Source organism: Rana temporaria, chromosome 5 (assembly GCF_905171775.1).
Source record: "Rana temporaria chromosome 5, aRanTem1.1, whole genome shotgun sequence".
In the NCBI taxonomy this organism is placed as follows: Eukaryota; Metazoa; Chordata; class Amphibia; order Anura; family Ranidae; genus Rana; species Rana temporaria.
The window spans coordinates 127,972,389-127,988,637 of record NC_053493.1 but is presented as its reverse complement, the minus strand read 5'-3'; the positions used below and the strand labels follow the sequence as shown (position 1 = coordinate 127,988,637).

Here is a 16,249-nt window from a genome sequence, read left to right as displayed (position 1 = left end):
TCTCAGTTTGCTCCATTTGCAGACACCAAACTCTCCATTGTCTCATTTCAGCAGTCATTTAGCATTACTGATTTTACTGCTTTTTATGCATATAGCCACTAGAAAGAAAATATGCAATTAAAGTGTTTGTAATCTCATATATACAAATCACTGCCAACCCCTCTATTATAGGCAGGCATAGCACACTGTATTAGTCTTTTATAAAAACTAGGCTTGTAAATACCATTTTAGAGCGATCTCTAGGCTGGTCAAGTGACTTGCGGCCGATGTACAGTTCCGATACATGGCTACTGCAGGAGGGGCCAAGAACTCCCTCTGACGTCAGCCGGGGAGGTCACATGGCCACTCAGCCCCTCCTGCAGTAGCCCTGGAAATCGGCTGTGATTCACGTGACCGGCCTGAAGATCGTGCTAAATCAGTATTGGCAAGGAACAGGCTCTTCTGCTTAGCTTGTGACTTCTTTAGAATATTTTTAAAATATTTTTTGTTTTAATGCACCTGGTATGTATTTAGCTGATTTCAACTAAATGTCCAATTGGCTTTAAACAGGTGTAGTCTTTGGATGGCTTATTATGGCTGGTAAAGTCACTTATTAGACCTGGTCTGTTGGGAGTATGTGGCCCAACAGTTGGTCAACTATGTTTTGTGTGCTTAATCTAGGCATAGATACTTTTTTATTATCCTTGTCAAGTTTCTATTTTTTCAGCCTAAGGCCCCTTTCACACTGCTGGATCGTTTAGGTCTGCCTGTCAGGTTTTTTAAGGCGGACCTGAATGGACGCTCCGTGCACTTCTATGGAGCGATGGATGTCAGGGGTGACATGTCCGCTGACATTCGACCTGCTGCGATCTGGGACTCTAATGTCCGTCTTCATCTGATCCCCCATAGAGGAGAGCGGCGCTCTGACAGGTCGGTCCCTGCACAGTGTGCAGAGACAGACCTGTCATCTGCCTGCTCATCGGGGATCGATGGAGTGATCCCTGCTGAGCAAAGCGGAGCCCGTACACGGACACGTTCGTGTGAAAGGGCCTTAAGAGTTGGTGTTGGGAGTCAGCTTTAAAGCAGTAGTAAACTCAGCCGCCATGACTAGAAACATAAAACATAAGGGCAATAGGTTAAATAATGACCATATTATTTCATGGAAAATTTCATATTGTATGTGTTTTTTGTTTTTTTTTACTTACACTTATATATATCCCGGCCGAAGCCTGCGCCATCTTGGGTGGTATTTTCTGAATACAGCGTGATAATGCTTCCGCCTTCTCTCTCTAATAACAGCACGTAAACTCGCACATGCGCATTATGAATTACCCAAGCCTCGTTCTCAGTCTTAGTTCAAAAGATTCCAGCCATATTATTTATTTTCGTTTTTGTTTGTAAGGATGTTCACTGCAAGGAAAACTGTAGCCAGCAAGGTTAACTTTTACTTGCTTGGTTTACTTGCTTGCTCCGAGTAACACCCCTTGTGACATGGCTAGTCACATAGAGTGTTTCAGGAGCATGGCTGAGGAATGGTACTCTTGCTATATTAAAATGCAATGCCATGAGTAAAGGTGATACGTGAACGGCAGGAGGCCGTCTTGACTGACGGACAAATCGCACATGCGCTGGTCATTTCACTAAAGTAGAAAGCAGGCTACAGCTATGAACGGGCTCAAGTGAGGATGGTGAAGCTGACCATGACCAGTAAGTTATAGCACACTGCTTCTAATGAGGAAACGTATGGATTGTGGGTTTACTGCCATGTTAAAATTTAGGTTTAATCCATGCTGGTTTATCTTTGGTTAGTTTATCTTTGTCTGATATTTATAATAAAGCTGGACATACACAATGTGTGAATTGTGTCTGGTTCCTGATGAACTGTCTGAAATTTGCCTAGTTGGGTGGGACTGTCAGCCACTTCTCACTCGGGCAGAAAATTGTTGACCAAGCAGCAGCTGTATCCAATCAGATTGTTTGGGTATTTTGACAGTCTGTGAGATTTGTCCATACACGCTGTACTGCAGGGATGGAGGAATTGGTGAGATTTTTTTTGTTTACCCCACAGACTAAGCGGGAAAAAAAACTGTATGGCCAGCTTAATACTGATACTTACACTGAATATTTCATGTTTGCTACTTTTTAACAGGACTCTTTATTGTGCTAAAGGAAACTATGAATTTGGTATTTCTCGAGTCATCAAAAGCCTTGAACCATACAACAAAAAGGCAAGTATAAGCTGGGTGTAGTGCTGGTGCAGTGGAAACAAAGATGTTTTTTGCTCAAACCCAAATAACTTGCATAGATATAAAACACATTAGGGGTAAAGGGATGTGGCCATATGTTGACGTTAAAGATACTGAAACAACTCTTCGCACATTGCTATACCCCCCCTATATATATTTTTAGCAAACTTGCAAAAAAAACAGGGATTCTTGGTTCACATACTGTATATTGCAATACATGATCAAGCTGGCCAGCTAAGTCAAAGTGACTGCTGTCTGTTCAGTTCCTACTCTATTTTGCAAAATGTAAAATATTTGCTTATAGAATACTTAAATAGATATATAGTGCCAGTTTTGCAGCAGTGTAGTATCAATAATATTACTAAAGTGGCCGACACTGTAAAACCAAAATAGATTTTATGTAAATCTACTGGAGATTACACTAACTTGGCTGTATCTGCCTCATATGTATGAAGAAGCTCCCAACAACTCCAGAGAGATGCAGAAAATCAAAGAGCCCTGCCCACCATAAGTTGTAGAATATGGTATATAACTAAATGCGTAACTGCGTACCACTAACTTATGATTTATTTATCTTTAATTGAAAGTTTTAACCACTTACCAGGGACCAAGCATAGTTTTCACACTTGTTTACAAGTTAAAATATATTTTTTGCTAGAAAATTACTTGGAACCCCCAAACTATATATATATATATATATATATATATATATATATATATATATATATATATATATATATATATATATACACACCCCAGAGGAAAAGATGGCGGTCGGTGCAATACTTTGTCACACTGTATTTGCGCAGCGGTCTTATAAACAAATTTTTGGGGGAAAATACACTTTTTTTAATTAACCACTTCCATACTGGGCACTTAAACACCCTCCTGACCAGACCAATTTTCAGCTTTCAGGGCTCTCACACTTTGAATGACAATTGCTCAGTCATGCAACACTGCACCCAAATGATTTTTTTGTCCTTTTTTTCCCACAAATAGAGCTTTCTTTTGGTGGTATTTGATCACCTCTGCGTTTTTTATTTTTTGCGCTATTAATGAAAAAAGACCGAAAATTTGGGAAAAAACAATTTTTTTCTTAGTTTCTGTGATAAAATTTTGCAAATTATTAATTTTTCTTCATAAATTTTGGCCACAATTTATACTGCTACATGTCTTTGATAAAAATAACCCAAAGTTTTTGGAAATTATTTGGTCTGTGTGAAAGTTTTAGAGTCTACAAGCTATAGTGCAAATCATAAAAAATTATCACATCTGATCACACCTGATGTACTGAAGGCCTATCTCATTTTTGTTGGGACCCTAACAAGCGATACCTCACATGTGGTTTGAACCGCGGCTAAAAGCGATCTTGCGGCAAATCCGCCATGGAGACCACTTTTATCCTAAAGCAGACCTCCCCATGGTTGAAAAAAAAATACCAGGGTTTTAGCAGCTATCTGCTGCCATAACAATGGTAGTTAACATCAAAGTAGCAACGTATATCCACGGTGGTGAAAGTCTGTACTGAGATAAATATGGACACTACCATTGCTAACCTTCTTTTGAAAATGGTGATGGCTTAATTTAAAGCATTATTAAACCAAAAAAGCAAACATACAGTAGGTATAGAAAAGACTCACCCCCCCCTTAACCACTTCCTGCCCGTAGGACATCATATGCCGTCCTTGACTTTGAGTGGAGATATCTGAATGATGCCTGCAGCTCCAGGCATTATTCAGATATCTTTCTTTTCAGCAGGTGATTCCCTGCAAAGTAAAAGCCTTCATAGCGGCTAAATGGCCTTCGGTACATCTTCCCCGGCTTGTCCGTGCAATCAGAGAGCCGGAGAATGAAACCGCTTGTGCGACAGTTTACTATAAAGCTAACCGTGGACCAGATCTCTCCTCTATGCTGGAGAGATCTCTCCTCTAAACTGGAAAGCCTGAGATGGAAAAAAAATGATCTAAGGCTTTCCAGCAAAAAATGGCAGTGTTTACATCTGCAAACGCCAGAAGTGACGTTGCTTCTGGCCACCGAGGATCATAGAGATGATGCTAGAATTATGCTAGAATTATGATCTGTTCCAGATAAGTGGCACAGAAGATACTAAAGTCTTTGGTCAACATAGAAGCCAAACAACTAGCATTTTCAGAAGGAGTGTTTTTTAATGAGAGCCCCCTATTCTCTCTCTATACAGGTTTCCTTAAACTCAATGGGCCTGATTCCCAAAAGAGATACGCAGGCGGAACTGCTGTTCAGTCTGTGCCTAACTTTGGAAACGATCCTCAAAAGGCTTTTTCCAAAGTTAGGCAGAAAATCTGACATGTGTAAGACACTTACACGGTCAGATCTTAGGATGCAGTACCGCATCCGCCGCTGGGGGCATTTCTCATGGAAATGCAGCTTTGAGTATTCAAATGAGGACTTAAGCAGATCCACAACGCTTTTCATCAGCTTTTCAGCACTGTGATTTTTGCGTAAGTTCCCATTTGCTTGCGCAAAACTAGGACTGGTTTTACAATGTGGAAAGTTAGTCACACCTTGTAAAGGCCCATTCAAGCGACGGCATTTGGTATGCATTCCTGAGGGAGAACTCCACGGCAATTTTTAAATTCAAAACCGGCATGGGTTCCCCCCCCAGGAGCATACCAGGCCCTTAGGTCTGGTATGGGTTGTAAGGAGACCCCCCTACGCCGAAAAATCGACGTAGGGGGTCCCCCTACAATCCATACCAGACCCGTATCCAAAGCACGCTACCCGGCCGGTCAGGAAGGGAGTGGGGACGAGCGAGCGCCCCCCCCCCTCCTGAGCCGTGCCAGGCCGCATGCCCTCAACATGGGGGGGTTGGGTGCTCTGGGGCAGGGGGGCGCACTGCGGGCCCCCCCACCCCAGAGCACCCTGTCCCCATGTTGATGAGGACAGGACCTCTTCCCGACAACCCTTGCCGTTGGTTGTCGGGGTCTGCGGGCGGGGGCTTATCGGAATCTGGGAGTCCCCTCAAATAAGGGGGCCCCCAGATACCGGCCCCCCACCCTAAGTGAATGGATATGGGGTACATCGTACCCCTACCCATTCACCTGGAGGCAAAAAGTAAAAGTTATTAAACACACAACACAAGGGTTTTTAAAATAATTTATTATTCTGCTCCGGAGGCCCCCCCTGTCTTCTTTATTAGCTCTAATACCAGGGGGGGCTTCTTCCGCTCTCCGGGGGTCTTCTTCCACTCTCCGGGGGGGTTTCTTCTTCCGCTCTCCGGGGGGGGGGCTTCTCCGCTCTCCGGGGGTCTTCTTCTATCTTCGCCGCTCTCCGCTGTTGACTCGGCGAACCCCGGTTCTTCTGCAGCTGTCCGGTGCCTTCTTCTTCAGCGCTGGCTGCCTGCTATCTTCGTGTGTTAGCTCAATTACTAGCAGGCAGCCATCGCGGTCTTCTGTGACGTCAGGTTCTTCTCTTCTGTTCTTCTCCCCTCTTCCGATGTTGACTCGTCGCCTCTTGTCACTGCAATGATGGAAGCGCGCCTTGCATCCCATTTATATAGGCATCACCGTCCCATCATGCTCCGGCAGGTACCCACGTGGTGGGTGCCTACCCACGTGCACCCACCACATGGGTACCTACCGGAGCATGATGGGACGGTGATGCCTATATAAATGGGATGCAAGGCGCGCTTCCATCATTGCAGTGTCAAGATGCGACGAGTCAACATCGGAAGAGGGGAGAAGAAGAACCTGACGTCACAGAAGACCGCGATGGCTGCCTGCTAGTAATTGAGCTAACACACGAAGATAGCAGGCAGCCAGCGCTGAAGAAGAAGGCACCGGACAGCTGCAGAAGAACCGGGGTTCGCCGAGTCAACAGCGGAGAGCGGCGAAGATAGAAGAAGACCCCCGGAGAGCGAAGAAGACCCCCCCCCGGAGAGCGGAAGAAGAAACCCCCCCCGGAGAGCGGAGAAGACCCCCGGAGAGTGGAAGAAGAAGCCCCCCCTGGTGTTAGAGCTAATAAATAAGACAGGGGGGGCCTCCGGAGCAGAATAATAAATTATTTTAAAAACCCTTGTGTTGTGTGTTTAATAACTTTTACTTTTTGCCTCCAGGTGAATGGGTAGGGGTACGATGTACCCCATATCCATTCACTTAGGGTGGGGGGCCGGTATCTGGGGGCCCCCTTATTTGAGGGGACTCCCAGATTCCGATAAGCCCCCGCCCGCAGACCCCGACAACCAACGGCAAGGGTTGTCGGGAAGAGGTCCTGTCCTCATCAACATGGGGACAGGGTGCTCTGGGGTGGGGGGGCCCGCAGTGCGCCCCCCTGCCCCAGAGCACCCAACCCCCCCATGTTGAGGGCATGCGGCCTGGCACGGCTCAGGAGGGGGGGGGCGCTCGCTCGTCCCCACTCCCTTCCTGACCGGCCGGGTAGCGTGCTTTGGATACGGGTCTGGTATGGATTGTAGGGGGACCCCCTACGTCGAATTTTCGGCGTGGGGGGGGTCTCCTTACAACCCATACCAGACCTAAGGGCCTGGTATGCTCTTGGGGGGGGGGGGGAACCCATGCCGTTTTTTTCTTTGAAAATTGGCATGGAGTTCTCCCTCTCAGGAATGCATGCTGAGCGACGCTGTCATTTTTTTTTATAATTATTTGTTTTCCCGGCGCGTATATTTTTTTTCACCCGTCGCAACTTTAGTGTCCCGTCGCAATCCACAAAGCCCGGCGTCAATTACGTTCGCGCGCTGCACGTCGGGAAAATTACGTCACACGCATGCGCAGTACGGCCGGCGCGGGAGCGCGCCTCATTTAAATTTTAAACGCCCCCCGGAGCGGAGGACCGCCTTGCGACGGCGGCACTTAAGTTACACGGCCTGAAATTTCTAGGTAAGTGCTTTGTGGATCAGGCACTTAGGTAGAAATTTTAAGTCAGTGTAACTTAACTGCTGAAAGTTAAGTTAGGCAGCTTTTTTGGGAATCAGGCCCAATGTTCTTTTTTTTTTTTTTCTTGGATTTTTTCAAAAGATAAATTTTTTTTTCCAGAATCCAAAACCACTTAATCTAGCCCAGATGTGTGTTTGTCTGGTAAAGATTGTAATTTAATCAATTAATTTATTGGTTTTCAGCTTGGAACAGACACATGGTATTATGCAAAGCGATGTTTCCTCTCCTTGCTAGAAAATATGGCGAAGCACATGATCATGCTCCAGGACGGTGTCGTCTATGAGTGCATTCAATTTCTGGAACACTGTGAAAGTAAGTTTTTAGAAAATTAGATAATCATGCATGGGTTGAAATATTGTATGTTAAAAGTTGAACTCAAGGCAGATACAGGACTATATGGATAGAAATTGCGCAGGTGAAATACTAAATAATCAAAACAGCAGCTGGCAATTGCACAACAGAATATTGGTGCATAAAAAATAGAAAACTCAGAATTGCCGCGCTAAAATAGGAGGTGATGAAACCAAAATATAAATTATATATACAGTGATAAGTCCACGAGAACATCTAAAATATTAATGTTCAAATGCGTGAAGAAATTCAACATAAATAACGTTCTTAAACATTTATATCTCAGTGATGATAAAAGATTGAACACCAAAAGTGCACCTTTCATCATGAAAAAAGAAAGGCTGTGCCCTTACCACTAGACTCCACGTTATAGGAGCCTAACAAAGCGTGGGTTGGTGTAACACACACAACCCGTCTTTTGGATACAAACAGGATGATGAAAGTATCAACACAGTTGGCTGCTCTCTTTGTTTCTCGCTCCCAAGTATGATAAAAGGAAGGAGAAGAATGCTAACATAGCATAAAACCGTGATGGTTTATTGAGGTAGCATAAGTCCAAACAGACAAGGATATAAAAGTTTCCAAAGTAAAAAACAATCTGCAGATCAAACAGGAACTAGCGTGTTGAGAATTAGCATAGACTACACCGTACTAGTTTCGTCATAACTGACACCCCCGATGATGTCAATTATGACGAAACTAGTAGGGTGAAATCTACTTTTGGTGTTCAATCGTTTATCATCACTGAGACACGAATATTCAAGAACTTTTATAATTTGAACATTAATATTTTAGATGTTCTCATGGACTTATCACTGTATATATAATTAGTATTTTGGTTTTATCACCTCCTATTTTAGCGTGGCAATTCTGTTTTTTTTCTAGATACAGGAGGATTGCCTATGCATTCAATTAAAAATAATAAATGGTGGTTAAAATACTAGTACAAGGACCTATTAGTTTCTTATAATAAAAAAATACCAGGGTTTTAGCAGCTATCTGCTGCCATAACAACAGTATTTAACGTCAAAGTAACAACGTATATCCACGGTGGGCAGTGACCTGTATTGCAGAAGTAAGAGTGAAAGAGAGGTGAGCAGAACTCTCAGCCTACCAGTCTTGTCTGCATTGCTCAGTGATGCAAGTTAAACAACTCAGAGCTTGTTAGCAGAAACAGAAAGCAAGTGATGACTTCATCTGTAACCTGTTGCCCCTTTATTGCCCAGCAACACGCTATGTATGAGTCCGTCACCAAACTGTGTTGCTTTCCACTGTGAAAAAAGTGGGATCACTGACCTGGCTTTACTGCGCCTGCATTACATACCTGGCCTAACAGAATTACAAATCCTTTGGTAAATCAAAAGTTCACATATATATTCAACCATTTAGATCGGTGTTTCTCAATCCTTTTAACAGGAACAAGAACCCTTGCAGTAGCTTTAGGGTATCAGGGAACCCCTGATAATAATTATGTCTACGTTACGGTACAATAGAGTAAAGAGTGGGTTGAGGTTTAAGAATAAAGAAAATAAAGAATGAGGAATACTTTGCATTAGTTTTGATAAACAGGACTGTTCTTTACGGAAAAAAATAGTTTCCAGGAATAACAATGAAATAAAAAAATAATGTCCAGAAAAGAAAAAAAAAAGTACAAAATGATCATTGATTGTTATTCGAAAAGTGTCCCCTTATGTTAGTGGTTAGTGGAGAATGGCCCGTTTTAAATTGGTGGCAAGTGGTAAAATTACCCTCTTAAATTGGTAGTCACTGGAAAAAGGTTCCCTTAAACCCTGGTTCACACTGGTGCGTTTTGACATGTCAAATCGGCGGCATTTGCCGGCAATAGCACCGTCCTAATCAGTGCAATGCCGCATCTGCTGCGCTGCACCGATTTAAAAAAGTAATTTCTGTACTACTTTTTGCAACTTCGGGATGCGATTTACATTGACATCTCTGCAGAAACCTGCACAGATGTCTCTGTAATTTCAGCCGAAATCGGCACTTACAAGCGGGAGTAAAATCGTGTGAGTTCAGCTGAACTCTCACGGCTTCATTCCCGCAGCCCAGTGTGAACCTGGGCTTACACTGATTGACTGCCAATGCAAGGAGCATTGTTTACACAGACAATGTGAAAAATTAAAAAAACAATATGGGGTTGTGCTGCCCAAATGCTTGTGATGCTCAAATAAAAATTAAACCTCCATCAATCCTTGTTTAGTTTAATTTAAATATTATTTAAGCATCTCAAGCATTTGGGCAGCGCAACCACATATTGTTTTTGTATTTTGCACTTTCATGTGGGAACACATTTAGTCGTTGCAGCTACTGAGATTTACAGTAGGTATTGGAGTTAGGTGGCAGCGTGCAACATTTGCATTTTTCATTTCACAATCTGAAAAATTCCCATCTCACAATTAGCCTAAAGCCTCGTACACACGATCGGAATTTCCGATGGAAAAAGTCAGACAGACTTATTCCATCGGAAATTTCGACCGTGTGTATGCCCCATCGGAGGAATTCCGATGTGAGTTTGGCCAGGCAAAAGCCTGATCGTGTGTACGGGGGATGATTGGTGTCAGTGGTTACTTATTTAACCTCCCTGGCGGTATGATTAATTCAGATTGTAGGTGCTGAAAGTAGTACCATTATTTTGCGTGGAAATTTGGCGTTTTATATTGTAGGCCTGTAATTCTTAGGAATAACTCACTTAAATCTGTCCAAACAAGAGTCTAGTAGACATCCCGGGTGTAATACAATTTGAAACACAAAATCATAAATTATAAAACAATAAATAAATACAAATAGTTATAACAAATAATATAATAATAATAACAATTATTACTTTTCATTTTTTGATTACGAATTTCCAAACAAATCACTATCTCTCAATTCTGCAAGTGATTCTAATTTATTATCGCTGTTTTCTAGCTGGTCTAAAACCACTTTTGACATAAAGAAACACTTTTTGGTTGCTATGGACAATCTCCAGTTTCCAGGCAGAAAAAAATGTTTTTATTATATAAAAGTGCATGTAGGAAACTGGACAGACCACTAGGGACAAAGGAGTTGTGTATTTTTTACATACAGTACTGTAATATATAAGATTACAGTATACTGTATGTATTGTGTTTTATTTACTTTTTTCAATTTGGCGCCGATCTCCGCTCACGTGTGTCGTAACATCGGCGGCACTCGGCAGTGTGAATCGAGCGAGGAGGACACCGCTCGATCACACGGCGGGGCGGCATCGCAGGATCCAGGGACAAGGTAAGTAACTTGTGCCTGTGGACTCTGCGAGGCGTTCCCGAGTCTGGCTCGGGGTTACCGCTTTTGGTCCTGAAATTCCACCCCGAGCCAGACTCGGGAATACCGCCAGGGGGGATAAGAGACAGACAGAGGGGTTGATTTACTAAACCTGGACAGTACAAAATCTGGTGCAGCTCTGTAAAGAAACCAACCAGCTTCCAAGTTACTTTGTCAAAGCTTAATTGAACAAGCTAAAGTTAGAATCTGATTGGCTGTCTTGCACAACTGCACCAGATTTTGCACTCTCCAGTTTTAGTAAATCACCCTCAGATTGCTTATTACTCAATGAACCCCTAGCCACCTTTGAAGGAACCCTAGGATTTGACAGAACCTTGGTTGATAGGCTAATTTTGATGTTGCTTGAGGATCAGCTTTAAAGCAGGCCTTCTTTTCAAGTAAAAAAGTAGGATGATGTCTAAATCCAATTACTAAAAATTCTAGTTCTTTTGACATTTTAGGGCCTGTGTCTATGGGCTTTTGGCTTGTGTCGATGACATCAGCTTGAAATGCTGCTTACGTTATTCGGAATTAATTGAAAGGGGCTTCACTTGACCCGCTTCAAGCAGGTTTTGCATTTACCTAGACTTGTATGGGAATGAAAAACCTGTCTGATGCAAACAAAAGCCCATCAACACAAGCCTCTAAAGGCACAAGCATACTATAAGTTTGTTTTTATTATTATTATACATGATTTATATAGCACCAACAGTTTATGCAGCGCTTTACAACATCAGGGCAGACAGTTCAATTACAATGCAATTTAATAGAGTAGGAATCGGAAGAATCGGAGGGCCCTGCTCGTTAGAGCTTACACTCGAAATTTTACAATTTTCAAAAAAGCTGCGTATTCTAATTATAAGGCGACACACTGGGGGTTATTTACGAAAGGCAAATCCACTTCGCACTACAAGTACAAAGTGCACTTAAAATTGCACTGAAAGTGTACTTGGAAGTTCAGTCGCTGTAAATCTGAGGGGTATATCTAAAATGAGGGAAAGCTCTGCTGATTTTATTATCCAATCATGTACAAGCTAAAATGCTGTTTTTTTTTTTCCTTGCATGTCCCCCTCGGATCTACAGCGACTGCAATTCCAAGTGCACTTTGCACTTGTAGTGCAAAGTGGATTTGCACTTGTAGCACTACCCCCGCAGGAGCCGCTGGTTGTTTGTGGGATTAGCGTATTAAGTTACCTTGCAGGGTGTCTAGGGGTGATACTAGTGAGTTGAGGCAATGAGCGAAGGTCCAATCATTAATTGGATTTTCTTCAATGCTTTATTCCAAGGCCCAACATGGCCAACATCAACATAAGACAAGATAGGAGAGGTTGATGAACCATAAGAACAACTTTAGTATCAGGCCTTGGATATGAGAAGAGCAGTCCTGCTCTTTGTAGTAATGAAATCAGTTCATCGCCACTCCAGCCAGAGTGGGAGAAGTGCCCCCGGACAGACCTCTGTCACAAGCCTGGCAACCGAGGTGTCACTTGTAGATCGCTGGGAGGAAGCAGGCCTCTGCCCCAGGCTTAGGACTTCAATGAGCGATGATAGGAACGAGCAAATCCTCCTAGTAAATTCAGTTAAAGTCACCGGTTGACAGCTGCAATGTACCTGTCAGCATCATGGTGACCAGATCCCCGATGGTTCGTTCAAGCCTCCTGGATAACCTCTTTCCGGGTTCTTCCTGAGCTGATTCCCCACCGTACAGCTCCCAGCTTAGGACCCTCTTAGCAAAGGGTGGGACCCAGCAAGTCGCTTGGGCCCCTTTCAGCAACAGGATGGAGCTCCGCATGGTGCGCAACTCCGGCCAGGTAGGCCACGGTGGCGGGGTCCATGGATGCACGCACCCTGAAGGTGGATGCCGCACCTGGAACTCGGACCCCGCGAAAAAGGACTTAGGCCCCGTACACACCATAGAATCTATCCGCTGAAAAATCTCAGCGGATCAGTTTCAGCGGATAGATTCTATGGTGTGTACATTCCTGCGGATATTTATCCGCGGGAATTTCACGATTCCAGCAGATAAAAATTTGTAGACATGTCTACAAATCTATCCGATTGAATCGATCCCAACGGATTGATCCGCTGGTCTGTACAGACTCACCGGATCAATCCGTCCGAAGGGATCCCCCGCATGCGTCGTAATGATTCGACGCATGCGTGGAATTCCTTATATGACAGCGTCGTGCTCGTCGCCGCGTCATCATCGCGGCGACGGCACGACACGTCATCGCGAGGGGATTTCGGCGCGGATTTCGATCCTATGGTGAGTACACTCCATCGGATCCAAATCCGCTGAAATCCTCGAGAGAATTTATCCGCGGAAACGGTCCGCTGGACCGTATCCGCGGATAAATCCTCTCGTGTGTACTAGGCCTCAGAATCAATGGCGTCTGCCCCAGATATACCCTTTCCCAGCACGCCCAACGAGGGAAAAACTCCTCTAATTGGCTGCTGGGCAAAGGTGGCTCCGCCAGAACCCTTCTAGCGCCAACTGCCGCCCAGAGGTGGAAAGGCACCCCTGAAGCGCAGACTGACCTACAAGACAGTTCTGAAAGGACAGCAGCCCTGCAATTTAACAAATTGTGAATGGGAGCAAAATAACTCTCCCATTCCCCACTAACTTTAGCGTAGTGCCCATACTGAAAGTAAGGGGGCGCTACATACTATCATTGGGAACTATCGCAAAGAGTAACACATTTTTGGTATTATACCCCATACCGTTTAGCCAAATTATCTTCCTCCACCTCTTCAGCATACTGGCAGGGATGTGGCCATGTAGGGCACCTGATGCACATGCTATGGGCATGTTCTAATCTTACTTGCTTCTGGCGGGAGATTTTCCAGATTATCTCCGAAGTTACCGGAATGTTAACTCCTCCCACTACAAATATAGCAATCCCTAATGTGGGAATTGATAGTTGTCTGCAATGTTGTCACACATATCTTTCTGGCAGCAAGTACTATTACTAATAAGAAAGTGGAGAACTACCTACTTCCTCCTACATCCTCTAAATATGATGCTTTTGTTACGCAATGGAAAATCTTGATAAACTGGTGCAAAAAGTGAAATAAATGTATTGCATACACTATGTCATTTTAACCTTTGCTGCAGCACACGGTAAGTGAAAAGAAACAAATAACATAGACAAGTATACGCCCTGGTTCACACTATCGGGACTTGTCATGTGACCTGAGAGTTCAAAGTCTCACGGCAATGGAACCGTTCTAATTGGTGCGACTCAAATCGCTCCAACTTATTAAAAGGTTCCTGCACTACATTTGGTGTAACTTCAACATGACTTACATTGACTTCTGTTGTATGCAAGCCGCAATAAAGTCAAGCAAGAATGCAAAGTCGCAGTAGGGTGAATCAGGGCTTTCTGTATATGCAGCCAGACTGCCTTACAGTAATAAATTCAGAAGGTTAATTTGGCCTAACTGAGTTGTTTTTCTGCTTCTGCATCTTTAGGCTGGGTTCACACCGCCGACGGATGCGGCTCGCAGCAGGGGTCCGGTGTGTCACTTTATCTGTTTCGGGGACGAATCGGAGAAAAATTTTTGCCTGAATTTGGCCCTGAAATGGAGCCAAAGACGCACAGGACCCCTGTGCAAGCCGCTCCGCAGCCACAATGGAGATATGTGAACCGGTTCCATAGAGAGACGGTCACAATCTCCTGTCATGCGAATTGGATGCAGAAACCGCATCCAATTCGCACCAGTGTGAACACAACCATAGAAAAAATACATTCATGGTCACCATAACTCATGGTTAATGTGGTTAGAAAGATTAGCTGTATTTTCCAAATCCTGTGAATACGTTTTATCATTTACCATTCAGAATTAATCTAGACTTTCTTTCCCCCGCATGCTGGAAATTTGTACATGTTCATATTTTGTATTTTCAGTTTATGGTAAAAATATTACGGCTTTAATTGAACAACCACTGGAAGAGAAGAGAATGCACATTGGCAAGAACACAGTCACGTATGAATCCAGACAACTTAAAGCATTAATCTATGAAATAACCTCCTGGAGTATATAATTTATTGCAAAAGTACATTCCAGTTTTGCTGATTTATATATTTATATATTTTTTTGTGTGTTTATTATGTGGTAATGTCATTTTATAGTATCAATAAAACCGTTTTGTTAAAAAATAAATAATAGTTACATTTTCTGGTTTTAGAAAAACAACTTTTTTTGAAAATTAAATGAAAGCCAAAGTATAAAAAAAAATTCAATTGGTGTCCGCAAAGATGTATAAAAGTCACTAACCATCCTAAAAGCATGAGAAATAAATCCACTCCTAATGTAATAATATATGCTGATGGATGTTGAAACAGAGTAACCACTGTAGCCATTACAAAATACAAAACTATCTGGTAGTAGTTTTGAATAAATGTTATAAACTCTTTCACTGGTTGCTGTCCATTACTCAAGTAGTATCCAGTTTTGCAGCGGAGTAGACAATAATACTTGTAATCCTCCTTGCACAGCCAATTTCAAGTGATATTAAGCATCATTTTTTTTTCTTACCTGCTTTTTACAATAATATTGCCCAGACCAGACCCCTGACCTCCTCTTCTGGAGTCCCCCACCAGTGCTGTCTGCTCCTTCTTCTTGCAGGTGCCCATATAGCAAGCCATGTGCTATGGGGGCACCTGTGCGGACATGCTACCAGGTTTGGGCTGTTTGCATCCATAGACACACACAGCGAGGCTCAGCCTCCCCCACAGGATTTTACTGACAGCAGCAGGAGCTTTTGGCTCCCCTTGTTTCCAGTGTATGATGTGAATCAAGGAAGAGAGAGCAGCACTGGAGTGTGAGAGGCCTTAGGTAAGTGTATAGGGAAGGGGAGAGAACAAATATGGTAAGGTTTTATTTTTTACCATCATGCATATAATGCATTAAAGTGAAAAAAAAATTGAGTTTAAAACCACTTTAACCGCTTCCGGACCACCCATCACACATTTACTGCAGCAGTGCAGCCCGGCTGCATGAAACAACTTACTTGTATGTTGTCTCTTCTTCCTGGTCTGGGGCGCACGTCACCCGCGACATGCTCCTACTGTGATTGGACACAGCGGGAGCCAATCAACAGGTCCGGCGGACGCGATGTTCGCCGATCGTTGCCAGGAGAGGCAGAACAGTCTGCCTATGTAAACAAGGCAGGCCGTCGTTCTGTCAGAGAAGATAATGGAGATCTTGTGTTTCTGCTAAGCAGAAACACGGATCTCTGTGTTCCTCCAGTTAAGCCACCCCCCCAGACAGTTAGAAATCACTCCCTAGGAGCACATTTAACCCTTTTATTAGCCCTGATGTTAAAGAGGTTGTAAACCCCCCCAAAAAACCCCCCCATACTAGCTCATTATGAAATGCTTACCATAGAGCAAAGAGCAAAGCTCTTCAGCGGCACGCGCACATCACAGAGGTGACTGACAT

At 43.6% G+C, this 16,249-nt stretch overlaps 1 protein-coding gene across 2 annotated transcripts in view; it reads left to right on the top strand.

Moving 5' to 3' along the window:
* LOC120940329 (tetratricopeptide repeat protein 30A) overlaps positions 1–14,982 on the top strand; it is a 90,432-nt gene extending 75,450 nt beyond the window's left edge. For both annotated transcript variants that reach the window (XM_040353107.1, XM_040353106.1), the window contains 3 exons: positions 2,129–2,207; positions 7,333–7,462; positions 14,713–14,982. In XM_040353107.1, the coding sequence (XP_040209041.1) occupies positions 2,129–2,207; positions 7,333–7,462; positions 14,713–14,849 (346 nt within the window). In that variant the 3' untranslated portion in view covers positions 14,850–14,982. The remainder of the gene's footprint in view (positions 1–2,128; positions 2,208–7,332; positions 7,463–14,712) is intronic.
* Positions 14,983–16,249: the final 1,267 nt, after the last annotated feature.